The sequence below is a fragment of the Cherax quadricarinatus genome, chromosome 66 (genome assembly GCF_038502225.1).
Source record: "Cherax quadricarinatus isolate ZL_2023a chromosome 66, ASM3850222v1, whole genome shotgun sequence".
Lineage (NCBI taxonomy): Eukaryota > Metazoa > Arthropoda > Malacostraca > Decapoda > Parastacidae > Cherax > Cherax quadricarinatus.
In genome coordinates this window covers 23,167,537-23,183,403 of record NC_091357.1, presented here as the reverse complement: position 1 = coordinate 23,183,403, position 15,867 = coordinate 23,167,537, and the positions used below count along the sequence as shown (strand labels likewise).

At 36.8% G+C, this 15,867-nt stretch overlaps 1 protein-coding gene across 3 annotated transcripts in view; it reads right to left on the bottom strand.

Moving 5' to 3' along the window:
- Window positions 1–7,454: 7,454 nt before the first annotated feature.
- gcl (germ cell-less) overlaps window positions 7,455–15,867 on the bottom strand; it is a 36,847-nt gene continuing 28,434 nt past the window's right edge. For all 3 annotated transcript variants that reach the window (XM_070099264.1, XM_070099263.1, XM_053799231.2), the window contains exons 9-12: window positions 13,910–14,108; window positions 13,185–13,406; window positions 11,922–12,012; window positions 7,455–8,547 (exon numbers count right to left, since the gene is read on the bottom strand). In XM_070099264.1, the coding sequence (XP_069955365.1) occupies window positions 8,401–8,547; window positions 11,922–12,012; window positions 13,185–13,406; window positions 13,910–14,108 (659 nt within the window). In that variant the 3' untranslated portion in view covers window positions 7,455–8,400. The remainder of the gene's footprint in view (window positions 8,548–11,921; window positions 12,013–13,184; window positions 13,407–13,909; window positions 14,109–15,867) is intronic.

Here is a 15,867-nt window from a genome sequence, read left to right as displayed (position 1 = left end):
ATGGTTGCCTGGGTCATCCTTCCTTCCTCTCATCTCTTCCTTTCCTCCCTTCCTTCTGGTTTCCTAGGCATTGTTTTGGTCACAAACTCCTCAAAACCATGAAATTCATCTTCACTGACACTTTCATCTGTGTTAGAACTATCACTTGGGCAGAGAAGAGTCCCAGATTTGCAAGAAAGTCTGACATTTCTTACTGCTAGGCATGGTGAACAAGGACTACTGAAATGGCATTCCCACAATGCACCACTGGCTCCCCGATTTTTGTTTTATACTGTGCACATTGACAATGGAGACCCATTTTCTCACATGTAGGCCTACCAGCTTTCTCCTGCTAGATTTGAAGCTACTAGAATTTTGGCGTAGTACTATGGCACCAACACTGGCTCGTAAGCTGTAGTGTTACGGCACCAACAGTGAAAGGGTTAAAACTGACTTTGCAGTGTTTTTTTTATGGATTTGGATTTTATGCTTGTATTCTCGGTTTCTTGGTCTCATTTGATAGAATGGAAAATATATTACAGAAATATAGATGATTTTGATTGGTTTCAGTACTGAAAGTTGCTTGAAATTGAGCTCAAAGTAGCAGAAATGTTTGATTTTTGCCGATATTCCAGAGTACATGAATTGCGTCACCCATCCAGTACACGTCTAACTGGTCAATCTGAGTTTAGGAATGCACTGACATTATTCATACAATTATTACAATAATGCAGTAGTCTGCATAACAGTAAATCTTCTATTTTTGTGTGAATAAAAATTCAAAATGGAAAGCAAGCGTAATATACAAGGCCTGGGAATGTAACTAAGGGACAGAGGAAATGTTTTTTAAGTGCCAGGAATGTCTACATTGTTTATTCTGGACCCTATTTTTAAATTGGCAGTTTTTTTATTTTGTGTGGAATTGACTAAATTACCAATTTCTGATCACGGTATTCGGTAGTTGAAATAGGTAAATAGGTGGCTTCGTGTACTCGGTAGAATAGAAGGAATACTACTGAAATAGCCATGAGTTTGGTCAACTGGAACAATGGAATTGGCTGAAAATAGGGCTCAAAGTGGGCAAAAACGCCGATATGTAAATATTGCCAAGACCTCTAACTTTGCAAGAACACAATTCTGTGAGCTTTCCTTCAAATTTTGTACTTTTGGTTTCATTACCTCTGAAAACAAAAAGATTTTCTATCATTTCATAAGAAAAAATAGTTACATATATTTTTTCTTACATTTTTCGACCATGAAAGCAATTCTCAGATCAGGGGTCCCTACACGGAAAAGGTTAAATTTGTTACATTACTGTTATATTTACTGATGCAAAATAATTCTCTAGTGGTAAATTATATTCTTCTGTAGCACTAAACTCATATTCAGTGCTGTCTTACAATGATACTCTAAAGAGCACCTCCCTGGTATCAAGGTACTTACATTGAAAGGACAATATTATGGATAACATGGTGCATTTTTTAACACCTGCACCTTAATCTAGGAATGGGGTAATATTGGCAAGAAGTTACCAGGCCTATAGCTCAGGAAAGCAGTGAAGAACTTAAGGTGCTCTGATAGGGTAAGTGTGTGTAATCCTGTACAGCTCCCTTGAAAAATGACAATAAAGTACTATACCTAAGAAAAGTAAAGGTATGTGTATAGTTTCAGCACCAAAAATGATGAATATATTTATATATCTGTTAGTGATTCCAGAGATCATTACCAAACTACCTGGTCTCAAACCAGCCTGATAGTGGAAATAAAATATTACAGGAATGAGAACTATTAAGAGAAACAGGAAAGTAAATACCAGTCAGCAGTGAATGTAAATAGAGGCATACAAGTTTTACCTGCCATATTGCATGTTTGCAGGATAATTTTAATCAAGGGTAAGTGCTAAATTTGTAGTTGTATAGGATCTGGGGAATTGGGAGATATTTAGATTTGATCCAAGGAGGGGAATAAGTCCAGATCTTTAGATCAAGAGCTGTCATAATCATCAAGGCACCTTCATTAGACAAAAAAAAAAAATAATAATAATGCAAGTGTGTAGAGCATTAAACAGGTTTCAGTTTCACTTATGATTGGAGAGTACCTAACTGTATAACTGCTGTCTACCAGCTACTATCCATGCAAATTAATTTAAGGTTTATTTTAAGAAGCTTTTCAAGTTGGACCTGCTAAATCATTATACTATCAATGTTTCAGGTCACCTGATTATTTACTTATAACACTTTGTGGCCTAGCACTTCTTTTTGATTATAATAATAATAATACTTAACACTAATGGGGTTTTGGATTTAAAAGATGTTGACCTACTTGCACTTGAAGCAGAGGTGGTCATGCGGACTTCAGCTTTCTGAAATATGTTTTATTACCTGACAGTAACTGCAAGAATGTGGAGAGTATTTAAAGATCTGGATGTTAAAGGTAAGATGATGAAAATCTTGACTTTTTTTTTTTTTATATAACAATAACCTAAAAAATTTGGAAAGAATGTTAAATACTCATCAGAGTAAGGCTTGAATAAACCAAAACTGTCAAGAAAAATTAGTACATTAGCAATAATAAAATAAATGACATGTTAAAGAAGAGGGATAGCAAAAAGATAATGCTACTGTAGAAGAAAAAAAAGTTGACCTCCAATATGGGAAATCCCCTCCCCTTCAAAAATGGTAAGCCTTAAAGAAAAAAAGGACTATCTGAATAATCACAATCCTATCGTAAAGGGAAAGCTAGCACCATAGTTTCACAAGAACACTGCCCAGTTTCTTTATGCAATAATTTATTTTGAAAATATGAATTAAGCTATTAAACTCCCTAGTTTTCAAGTAAATAAGTAAATTAAATATTACCATTTTAGGCCTTTCAATTTCATGAACATTTTAAACATCTTTCAAAAATTAATTGCTATTGTGATGTAAGTACACATCTGGAAAGATAGCAGTTGAATGGATGATGGTGAATGTGTATCTGGATTGCCCTGCTTTGGCAGAAGATGGCCATCATCTCCACTCACTCCTAACTAACATGCTTACATGAACCTGCTGGATGCTTAAGCCCCTAAAACTCAAAAGCCTATTTTTACTCTCTCCCTCCAGCCATTTTAAACTTTTTTTTAAAACACAGGCTGTCTCTACCCAGGTAAGGGCAACCTGAAAAAGAACAAACACTTTCAGCATCATTCATTCAATCACTTGTCTTTCCAGAAGTGTGCTAACATTACAGCTCATGACTCAAACTGCAACATCATCATCCCTCCTTCAGAGTGCAGGTACTATACTTACCATTGCCTGAACTCAAGTCTGGCTAACTAACTGATTACCCTGAATTCCTTTATAAATGTTACTTTGCTTAACTCCAACAGGATGTCAAATCATAAAAACCACTTTTCTTCACTTGCTCCTGTAACATGCTGACACAAGCCTGTATCCTGTATTTCTTCAATCCTTCCTGGGACAACCCCTACTACTATTTCCCTCTGCTCCAGATTTATATGCTCTCCTAGTCATCCTGTTTTGCTCCATCCTCTATCAATGGCCAAGCCCCCTCAACCCTTTGAATGATACATTCAGTAATCCCATGCTTACTAATCTGCAGACCAAATTCTCTGCATAATATGCACTATACATTGCCCTCAAAAACATCACCACTGCCTCCAACCTCCTCACTGTGACTAATCCGTAAAGTGTCTGTGCCGTAGTACTATGGTTTTGATAATAATAATGTGGGTTTGAAGTCTGTGCCACAGAACTACGTGATGGGCTCAGCTCACTCAGATGAGCAGTGAGTTGTACATCTGGACCTACATATAAGAGAATGGGTCGATGTGGTGTGCACCACATAAAAAAAATCCAGCCCCCCCCCCCATAGTGCAAAATGGGAAAAAATAACTGCAACCATGTTTTTGTTTTAAAATAGCAACTTTACAGTGCATTTTCAGATGATTTTTATGGTGGTTTTCTTGGTATCATTTGACAGAAAGAAAGATATATTACAGAAATACAGTAGAGATGATTTTGACTGGTTTCAGGACTGGAAGTACATAAAATTGAGCTCAAAATAGCAGAAATATTCTATTTTTGCCTATATTCCAGAGTAAACAAATCACATCACTTGTCCAATATGCATCCAACTGGTCAATATAATATGAATTCATGAATGCCCTGACATTTTTTTTTTTTTTAACAAGTCGGCTGTCTCCCACCAAGGCAGGGTGACCCAAAAAAGAAAGAAAATCCCCAAAAAGAAAATTCTTTCATCATCATTCAACACTTTCACACATAATCACTGTTTTTGCAGAGGTGCTCAGAATACAACAGCTTAGAAGCATATACGTATAAAGATACACAACATATCCCTCCAGACTACCAATATCTCAAACCCCTCCTTTAAGTGCAGGCATTGTACTTCCCACTTCCAGGACTCAAGTCCGGCTATATAAAAATAACCGGTTTCCCTGAATCCCTTCACTAAATATTACCCTGCTCACATTCCAACAGCTCGTCAGGTCCCAAATACCATTCGTCTCCATTCACTCCTATCTAACATGCTCACGCATGCTTGCTGGAAGTCCAAGCCCCTTGCCCACAAAACTTCCTTTACCCCCTCCCTCCAACCTTTTCGAGGACGACCCCTACCCCGCCTTCCTTCCCCTACAGATTTATACGCTCTCCATGTCATTCTACTTTGATCCATTCTCTCTAAATGACCAAATCACCTCAACAACCCCTCTTCAGCCCTCTGACTAATACTTTTATTAATTCCACAATTATAATAATGCTTAACACTAAATCTTTTTTTGTGTGAATAAAAATTCAAAATGAAATTCATGTGTAAAGCCTGGGAATGTAACTAATGAACAGAGGAAATGTTATTTTAGTGCCAGGAATGCCTGCATTGTTTATTCTGAACCTATTTTGAAATTTGTGTGAAATTAGCCAAATTACCAATTTCTGATCACTTTATTGGGTAGTAGAAATAGTTGATTGGGTGGTTTCTTGTGCTCAATCGATAAAATAGAAAACATACTAGCAAAATAGCTAAGAATTTGGTTCACGTGAACAACGTAATTGGCCTAACATAGGGCTCAAAGTGGGCAACATCGCCGATGTGTAAATATCACTGACATAAAATTTGCAAAAGTGTAATTTTGTAAGTTTTTTAACAAATTTTCTAATTTTGGTTTTATTACCCTCAGAAAAATATTCTCTACCATTTCATAAGAAAAAAATAAAATTTTTTTTTTAAAATTCTTGGACACTGGACAATTTTCAGATCAGGGTCTGGACACTGAATGGGGGTTAAAATCCATGCTTTGTACAGGAGGGGCCCCGATAATTTGGCAGGTTAGGTTCCAGGCTAACACTGTAAAGTGAATCACCCTTTCACTTTTAAATGCATATAAATACCTGATAGCATGTTTACACTATCATATATTATGGGAAGAATAGAACTAGGCCTAAAAAACAATAAAACAGTAGAATCCATATACAGTTCACCCATTACTTACCTTAAAATACTTTTGTCTTTAGCCTATAGTAAGTGTTGAGTAGCATTAGCCCTTAGCAAGAGTGTTAGCCTCTTAATTTATTTATGCTTAGCAATATTTTATTACATCTAAAACTAAATTTTTTATACCACAGAAAGAAATATTTTTGTTTGTTTCTCTTTTGCAGCTTTGAAGCCAGGCATTGACTTCTCTAATTTAGCAATAAATGTCTTAGAGAGCATCTTCCAAAATAATGCAGTTTCATCCACATGAAAAATCTGTTGTTTGGTATATCCACCACATTCAATTATCCCGGACTTGAGTCCTGGAGATGGGAAGTACAGTTCCTGCACTCTGAAGGAAGGGTGTTAATGTTGCAGTTTAAAAACTGTAGTAGTGTAAGCACCCTTCCGGCAAGACAGTGATGGAGCAAATGATGGTGAAAGTTTTTCTTTTTCGGGCCACCCTGCCTTGGTGGGAATCGGCCAGTGTGATAATAAAAAAAAATATATACATTCACCTGTGCAGCGCCCCGAATATTTTGAGAATTTTTTTTTATAGGAAAAAAGAGCATGTGGTACCCAGGCATTCCCAATTTTTTCATATGGCGCACACTGAGTGCGCACACCCATTCTCTCATGTCTAGGCGACTCAGGCCTAACGTGCCAATGTTAAATGAATGACAAAGGAAACGTATATATACGTTTGGGGCGCTACGCGAGAGAACGTATATATGTTTGGATCATTTGGGGGGTTAATGCAGTACAGCAACATACCTTGGCTGATGTCAAAGGTGGATCAGTGAAAATGCCCATAACGTAGTATACGACATTTAAAGTGCCCCAGAGCAATTATTATTGTTGTATTCTCAAGACTAATGAGACACTCTTAGCTACTCCCTCGCCTGGCATAGCTACTCCTATTTAGTCTGTAGTGGAAGGAAGGCGGGGTAGGGGTCGGCCTAGGAAAGGTTGGAGAGAGGGGGTAAAGGAGGTTTTGTGTGCGAGGGGCTTGGACTTCCAGCAGGCATGCGTGAGCGTGTTTGATAGGAGTGAATGGAGACAAATGGTTTTTAATACTTGACGTGCTGTTGGAGTGTGAGCAAAGTAACATTTATGAAGGGGTTCAGGGAAACCGGCAGGCCGGACTTGAGTCCTGGAGATGGGAAGTACAGTGCCTGCACTCTGAAGGAGGGGTGTTAATGTTGCAGTTTAAAAACTGTAGTGTAAAGCACCCTTCTGGCAAGACAGTGATGGAGTGAATGATGGTGAAAGTTTTTCTTTTTCGGGCCACCCTGCCTTGGTGGGAATCGGCCAGTGTGGTAATAAAATAAAATAATTTAGTAAAGATGCCAAATAGTGATCTTAACATACCTACATGCTAGAACAGTAAGTTTATTTATAGGTACATTATTATTATTATTATTATTATAATCATAACTAAGCACTAAACCTATAAGGGTTATTTAGGTACAGGTACACATAAGTACAATTATCAGTAATATGTCAGTACTATCTCAGTGATAAGACATACCTTGCTCACTGAGTTTAATCATTTCTACCTTTGCACTTAAACTAAGAGCCTTATGACAACTCTTTTTATCACAACTACCCTTAAATGTCATTGTAACACAAAAAGAGTATATATAAAATACTCAGTAACTTTAAAAAACTTGAAACTTGGGAAAGTTTCCAGACATAATCGGGAGAGACACAGAGCTCGTGGAGAATGTAAACAGAGTGGACGGGTGGCACATGGATGCTGAAATAGCGAATCAGTTGTATTAACAAATTTTTGGGTATAATTTGAAACGTCCGTATTAGTGAAGCACTGTAAAGCAGGCTCTCCTGTATATTATATATATATATATATATATATATATATATATATATATATATATATATATATATATATATATATATATATATATATATATATATATATATATATATATATATATATATATATATATATAATATATATATTTATATTTTTTCAACAAGTCGGCCGTCTCCCACCGAGGCATATATATTATATATATATTATACGTATATATATATATTTATTATATATATATATATTATATATATATATATATTTGATTATTTTTGAACTGCAAAGTTTCTAAGAGAAACCAATAACAAGGGTGAAAAAATAACTGCAGCCTTGCTTATTTGACTATCTTTTGTGTTACAACTAGCTGACAATATACTAGTCTTGGTAACACTAAAGATATTGTAATAAAAATAAAGCACTTGTAATTGACAAGGAATAAGTGATTGTTACACTGAGGAAAGGGGAGCTAAACACATAGGTCATACAGCACTTTGGAAATGGGACAATCAGGTCTGATTCAAGGAAGGAAAGGTCAGGTTCAATTCCTTGGGTCAAGAGTCCTTTGCCAGCATTGAGGAATCTTCCTTGAGGGGAAGCGAGACCATAATTATTTGTGGTATATTTCCACCATATATCGTGCTTTAACATTTTTATATTAATTTTTTTTTGGTTGTAAGAAAGAGCAGTTAAAGCCACTATAAAACTACTTGTCCACAACTTATAAATAAAACAAAAATTTTTAATATTTAAACTAGTTTCTTTGCTAAGTACTGTAATCCTTTTTTTAAATTTAAAATAGTTACTTTTTGGTTATTTGTAATTTAGCTCTTTTTAAAAGGCTAACATCTAGGGTTTACAATTTTTTATGAATATAATAATAGGTAAACTAAACTATAAACTCAAATGGGTCATGCTTTGAGAAACACGACACATTTTAAAGATTTCCTAAAATGTGATCCTATCAATCCATTGAAAGTTGGCACTCCTGTATTTTAAATACATACTGTACTGTCCTGGCAAAACACAATGTTTGGCAGTGAAATGATTATACCTAGGTAGCACCAGATCCACAAGAATAGTTTTGGAAACGGTTATTCTTTGCTTGGCTGACATGGGGGACCGGCTGTTGCAGATGTAGTTGCTCCTTGGACTGTGAGTTGATGGTTGGTGGTGATGAGAAAGTTGGCACTAAGTAACAGAGGATATTTCACTTCTGGGTCCAGCAGCATGACACGAATCTGGTGGGTGAGAGGGCTATCGCTATCACTTGTTCATTCATTGCCTAGTATAAACATTGGGGTATGTGATCATGACAAGCATTTTGGAGCATGGATAAGCTATTTACCAGAGATGTATCAAATACAAGAGAGCATGGTTGTTAACTACACACCCAAATGAGCCCCAACACTAGGTCACATTATTGTAGGTGCTGATTATGAGCACTTTAGTGCATAAGAACTCAGCATCCCAATTTTAAGCCTAAAAAATGAGATGTCCACCTTCATCAAAATTTGCTGTGGCTTGAATGCACTCTGGATATTTTGCTTGGGACTCATTAGCTTAAAGCTGGGAACTTTATGTTAAAAGTGTTGAATATCCACACAGTTCTACTGCTCTGTAAATTGTACAAATCAACATCCGAGCGAGACAGGAATTTATGAAAGCATTTCTTCAGCCTAAGAATGGAAGGAGTAGAATAATAGCATAGTTGAGGCAAACTATGCAGGGATACAAGAAATGATATGACAGAGCTGTTTCACATCAATTAGTTAAGAGCCGAGACAGACCAAGAGCCGCAGTTCATTGTTTCTCAAAACTGGCAATTTCAGTTACAAACTGAATAAAAAAGCTAAAGCTAGAGCATAATAAACTTGTATAAGTGTTCAATGGCCCACACAAGTTTAGCACTTTCACTTTATTAGGAATGTTGTACCATACAAGTTTAGCTCTTACTTTTTTTAGCAATAATAATGTGACTGCTGTTTAATGATTGCTTCTTTTGTGAGCTAACCTAGAAATAAATGGTATAAAATACCGACACAATGGAAATATAAACACAAATGCAGTATAATGTGATCCTTTATTGACAACGTTTCACCCACACAGTGGGCTTTTTCAAGTCACACACGGATCTACCTGGGGTTGGAAGGTACGAGAGTATTTATAGTCATGTTCAGAATGTTGAGGTCAGGTGGAGAATGCTGCATCTGATGATCTACCGGGTGGGGTTATAGAGTCTTGGGTAGCTTGGCAGGGGTATTGGACAAGTTGTGAGTAGACCTTCTGCAGTGGGGGATAGCGATGAAGAAGTTTCTTGGCGAGTGGTTCAGCTATGTTATAGAAGCCATTGTTCTGAACACTGCAGAAGGTCTACTCACAACTTGTCCAATACCCCTGCCAAGCTACCCAAGACTCTATAACCCCACCCGGTAGATCATCTGATGCAGCATTCTCCACCTGACCTCAACATTCTGAACATGACTATAAATACTCTCGTACCTTCCAACCCCAGGTAGATCCGTGTGTGACTTGAAAAAGCCCACTGTGTGGGTGAAACGTTGTCAATAAAGGATCACATTATACTGCATTTGTGTTTATATTTCCAGCTAACCTAGAAAGAATTGTGCTTGGGCACAATAAACCCATGTTGCTGGTGAGGGGCTCTTGATCCAATGACTGGAGCTACCTGTACCTTCACCTACCTTGGATTAAACCTTATTACCTCCCATTTCCCAAGTGCTACATGGCTCTTCCATGGGGGTTAGAGCTTACTCATGAATATAATAATTCATGAATAATCCACACTAGGGAAAGGAAATTTTAGACAATGTTTCAATCTATCCTGGACCATTATCAAGTCACGATAAGCAAGACATTGTGGAGAACACTGGAAGACGTGTAGGACTGACACAGGTCTTTCTGACCTGTCGTCTGGTCTTCTATCTGAAATTTCATCAAAATTTTCCTCTCCTAAGTGTGGGTTACTTGTTAGTTGTTCAAGCCACAATATTGTAACTTGTATTCTCCTATAATATTAAGTTTCAAAGTACAGTGGACCCCCGGTTAACGAACTTTTTTCATTCCAGTAGTATGTTCAGGTGCCAGTACTGACCGAATTTTTTCCCATAAGGAATATTGTGAAGTAGATTAGTCCATTTCAGACCCCCAAACATACACGTACAAACGCACTTACATAAATACACTTACATAATTGGTCGCATTTGGAGGTGATCGTTAAGCGGGGGTCCACTGTATTGTATAAACTTTTTCACCTATATTTTTCTCTATAGTCTGCTGGGACATTTCCTGAATGAAATTACGTATTCCCTTTATTCCTTCTAAGATGATAATAGTCGTCTCTGTCACTTCTATAAGATGAGCTCTGCAAATTCAACATGTCACAGAGTCAAACAATATTTTTGTAAACCCACCTTTCAAGCACACTTCAAATATTTTTTTGTTACTGCTTTTTGTGTAATTCCATTTCAAAAATTAATTCAAGATTTATTTTCTAAATCTGTTACCCCATAAGGCAAGTCTGCTTCAGTACTGTACAGTATATTTTATACAGTACAGTATTCTATACAGTATAGTATATTCTATACAGTACAGTATATTCTATACAGTACAGTATATTCTATACAGTGCAGTAAATTCTATACAGTACAGTATATTCCATGTAGGATGTATCTGTGCATCTAGTCTCTTATTATAAGTCTTCTAGTTGTTTAACACATTTCTCATTTTATAGTCTGTCCTCTTCATCAAAGACATCATTTCACTGTTGTAAAGATAGTTGAATGTGTGACTGATGGAGGTATATTAAACAGTGAAAATCTGACATAGTTATGTCTACTGTGCCCATTTTCTGATCACACACTTTATTACCAGCATCTTATATTTATATTTTTTTCTGTTGTGGTATGTTATAATTGATTATTATTTATTGATAGAGGACATCCTAAGCTAGTGGAGAAATTTGCTACAAACTACATGTGAGAACTCCACAGATTTTTAAGGGAGTTAAGAAGATAGATTATATTTTGATGTTTTCACTCTGAATCTAATCAATATTCCCTCACTTTCTGCACCATTGTCACACTAGGTTATTGTCAAAGAATGCAATGAGATATGTACCGTCACTTATATACAGCCTCTCCTCACTTAACGACAGAGTTCTGTTCCTAAGAACACGTCGGTAAACGAATTCGTTGCTAAGTGAAGAGCATACTATAATGGTAGTGGGTTTGTGTCAACCATCTTTGATATTGTTTTAATGTCACCTTTGCACCTTTATAACATTTCTGGTATATTTTTAAATGTTTATACAGTAGTGTACTGCATATTGTAATAAACAGAACAGAGGAAATTAGCTCTAATATACATTATTTAGGTATGCATACTGGTCAGAGAGCCCGTCGTAAGTCCGATTTGTCAGTAAACAAGTATGTCACTAACTGAGGAGAGACTGTACAGTGCTTCAATTGAATTATCAATTAAGCCTTTACAATAAACAATACATGTACTTGATTGTTACCATCCTTGCTAAAACCTTCATTCTGTTACAACTTTATTTTACTATACCTCAAAATTGCTCTTTAAAGTTTCTTACCTCTTCATTCTTTGCCAAAGAGGCTGCCTGAACTCCTGTCGTCTTTGTGTACACTACCTGTTTCTGCTCGTCGAGTGAGGCCACCGTTACTCTGTAATAACAACATTCTGGGTAATCAGTGGATGGCAGAAACTTACACACATCATTCACTTTTAATTTATGAAACAGCTCTATATAGGTTTTTACCCTTTTGGGTTTAATGCTTAGTTTTGACTGTAATAATAATATATGTTTTTAAATTTTAATGTCTATTTTCTTGACGTTATTTGAGCATAAAATCTGACTGGACAAGTAATCATATTTATTTTGATTCCAAACGGCAATGCATTTCACAAAAAGAGTAAAAGTATTTTATTATTAGCTGCAAAATTAGAAGAAAAATCCACATTTAATTACAGATTTGTACCATTAAAATATGAAACCTCCCATACATATACCTTTACTTGGGACAGATTAATACACACTAAAAGAATGTTCAAATATATGTTTACTGTTCCTAGTATCTAAGAGTTCAGCTTCACCAAATATAACGAAATTTACGAGATGGTTAGCATTAGCAACTCGCATACAGAAACTGAAAAGGCCCAGAAACAACTGTAACACTTACAATATCTGAAGTTCACACAAAATTGTATCTGCAACATAAGCTAAGTTGGCAAAATTTCAATGACTGAACTAAACAATTTTTGGGTATACAGCATCAGTGTAACACCCTCATGTAATATTGTAATGAGTATGTATCTAAGAACCCCCAACAAGATCCAGCTGCTCTATTTAGAATTTCAATCATTCTTATGCTCGAAGTACCCTTTACCTTCTCTGATGAGGTATTTATAATTTATAAGATTATAAATTGTCACATTTAAACATCACAGATTTTTTTTTTTTTTTTTTTTTTTTTTTTCAACAAGTCGGCCGTCTCCCACCGAGGCAGGGTGACCCAAAAAAGAAAGAAAATCCCCAAAAAGAAAATACTTTCATCATCATTCAACACTTTCACCACACTCGCACATTATCACTGTTTTTGCAGAGGTGCTCAGAATACAACAGTCTAGAAGCATAAACATATAAAGATACACAACATATCCCTCCAAACTGCCAATATCACAGATATCATTTATAATTCACTTTTTTTTTTTTTTTTTTTTTTTTTTTATACATTTAAGTCATACTTCAATAAAATTTTATCTGAAGTATTCTAGGTGATGAAGGATACATTGATAGTCAAGAAGGCCTTAGTTATTGTACTTTAAACCCATTTACCTGTACATGATGTTGCGTGTTCCAGGTTGAGCAATGATGCTGGCAATGTTTTCTGTCCTGTGGTTGCGTTTCAGTCTCAGGGAGGCTCCATCATGAGTCATAACTAAATCGAGACCAAAGTTATAGCCTGTCCATCTCCAAATGTGCTGTCCAGAGTTGGCTAACACTCGTCCACACCGTGTACATGATTTGTCAAATTCTTGTTCAGAGATTTCACTTGGTCTATAAATAAACAACCTTCATAAATTATCAAATTTTATACATTATTTTATGCAATAAAGTAGCTAGCAAGTAATAAAATTGCTAGAGTATATACAAGGAGCAAAACTGAAATAATATTTGTCCCACTTATGCTTTATGGATATTAACCTAATTGGAATAGAGTAATGTCTTAACAAACTGTTTCTACTCAATCTATGTAGTTCAATGTCACTTTTTTTATGTAGTTCACATACATGCAGTATCATATTTGTCTTGCTTGTTATACCTGATCACTTTGCCTTCTAACCCATACATATTTTTCTTCATTACTGCTGTCTGCTGGAGGTCTGATAATGAGGAAATCTAGGGTTGGCAGTGAGAAAGCAAGACTGAAATGAAGAAAAGTGTGAGTAGTTCTGTAGTCAAAAAGACTGGGGTCGTAATGAGGGAAAACTGCATAGGTATCCAGACCGGCCTAATTCTGCAATATTAAATACAGAAAAACTACATATCCATCAACTCACCCTTTGTCTTTGCCTTGATCAATTCTGAGCATGTTGTACCACTGGTGCATACTAGCAGGTGTCAACCATGAAGGAGGCAAGATGCGGTCAGAGTACAACATTTCAACATCTAGGTGGTGGTAAATAAGGTACACAAGTCTCAGTGCAGAGAAAACTAGAGAGAATTCTCTCCCCTCTTCTTCAAGAAACCAACCAGAATCTGTAAATAAATAAAAAAGAGCATTTCTCAGTGTACTGTCTTTTACCTTGGCAAAATATAATAAGTGTTTATCACAAGAATTTTCTGTGACAAAATGTTTCTCATCAAAGAGATCTTGCTCAAGGGCAGCATATGACTGCAACACATAATGATGCTGATAATACCATTTTGTTCCGAGAAACCTTGCTTTGTATAAATAACAAAAAAGGCACAATACCGTGAATGGAACAATACACAAATAACCCGCACATAAAAGAGAGGAGCTTACGACGACGTTTCGGTCAGACTTGGACCATTTACAAAGTCACACTAACTAAAAGGAGAGCAGGATGGGTATATATAGGCAGGAGGTGGTAGTAGTGGTTGTAGTGGAGGGAAGGAAGTAGTAGTGGGGAGGTAGTAAGAGTAGGAGGGGCCAGTCAAATACTAAGAAAGAGGAGCACTGCAAGGAGCTAGGTGCCCACAGAGGGTAAGAGCAAAAACATCGAGGGGGTAAACAAATAAATAAAGAAGGAACAACTACACAGGGCAGAAGAAAGACAACCCAAAGAAGAAAAAGGAAAGAGGAAAGGGGAAGAGGGAGAAGAAGAAAAAAGGAGGAATCAGGTTAGGTCATGAGTGTTCTGAAATTTGGAACATTTTACAATGTAGTGGGAGAGGAAGGCATCTACAGAGACGAAGCCACGACTAAGATTCATACAAGGAAAGTTATGTATTAGGGAGGATTCAACCAGATGGCGGCTTAAAGTTGGAAGTAGGGAAGACAGTTTTAGCAGAAGACCAGTCAATAGGATGGCTGTGATCTCTGATGTGACAGAAAAGAGCATTGTTAGTGTCAGCAAGCATGACACTATTTTTGTGCTCCTTAAGTCTATCAGAAAGAGATCAGCCAGTTTCTCCAAAATATTGAAGAGGACAGGAGGAACAAGAAATAGAATAGACACCAGGAGCATCTGTAGAGGGAGGAGAGGTATGAACGAGATTAGACTAACACTCTTCGCACTAATCTCGTTCATACCTCTCCTCCCTCTACAGATGCTTCTGGTGTCTACTCTATTTCTTGTTCCTCCTGTCCTTTTCAATACTTTGGAGAAAGTGGTCGATCTCTTTCTGACAGACTTAAGGAGCACAAAAATAGTGTCATGCTTGCTGACACTAACAATGCTCTTTTCTGTCATGTCAGAGATCACAGCCATCCTATTGACTGGTCTTCTGCTAAAACTGTCTTCCCAACTTCCAACTTTAACAGTCGCCATCTGGTTGAATCCTCCCTAATACGCAATTTTCCTTGTATGAATCTTAATCGTGGCTTCGTCTCTGTAGATGCCTTCCTCTCCCACTACATTGTAAAATGTTCCAAACTTCAGGACACTCGTGACCTAACCTGATTCCTCCTGTTTTCTTCTCCCTCTTCCCCTTTCCTCTTTCCTTTTTCTCCTTTGGGTTGTCTTTCTTCTGCCCTGTGTAGTTGTTCCTTTCTTTATTTATTTATTTATTTGTTTCCCCCCCCCCTCGATGTTCTTGCTCTTACCCTCTGTGGGCACCTAGCTCCCTTGCAGTGCTCCTCTTTCTTAGTATTTGACTGGCCCCCTCCTACTCTTACTACCTCTCCACTACTACTTCCTTCCCTCCACTACAACCACTACTACTACTACTACCACCTCCTGCCTATATATATCCATCGTGCTCTCCTTTTAGTTAGTGTGACTTTGTAAATGGTCCAAGTCGGACCAAAACATTGTCGTAACCTCCTCTCTTC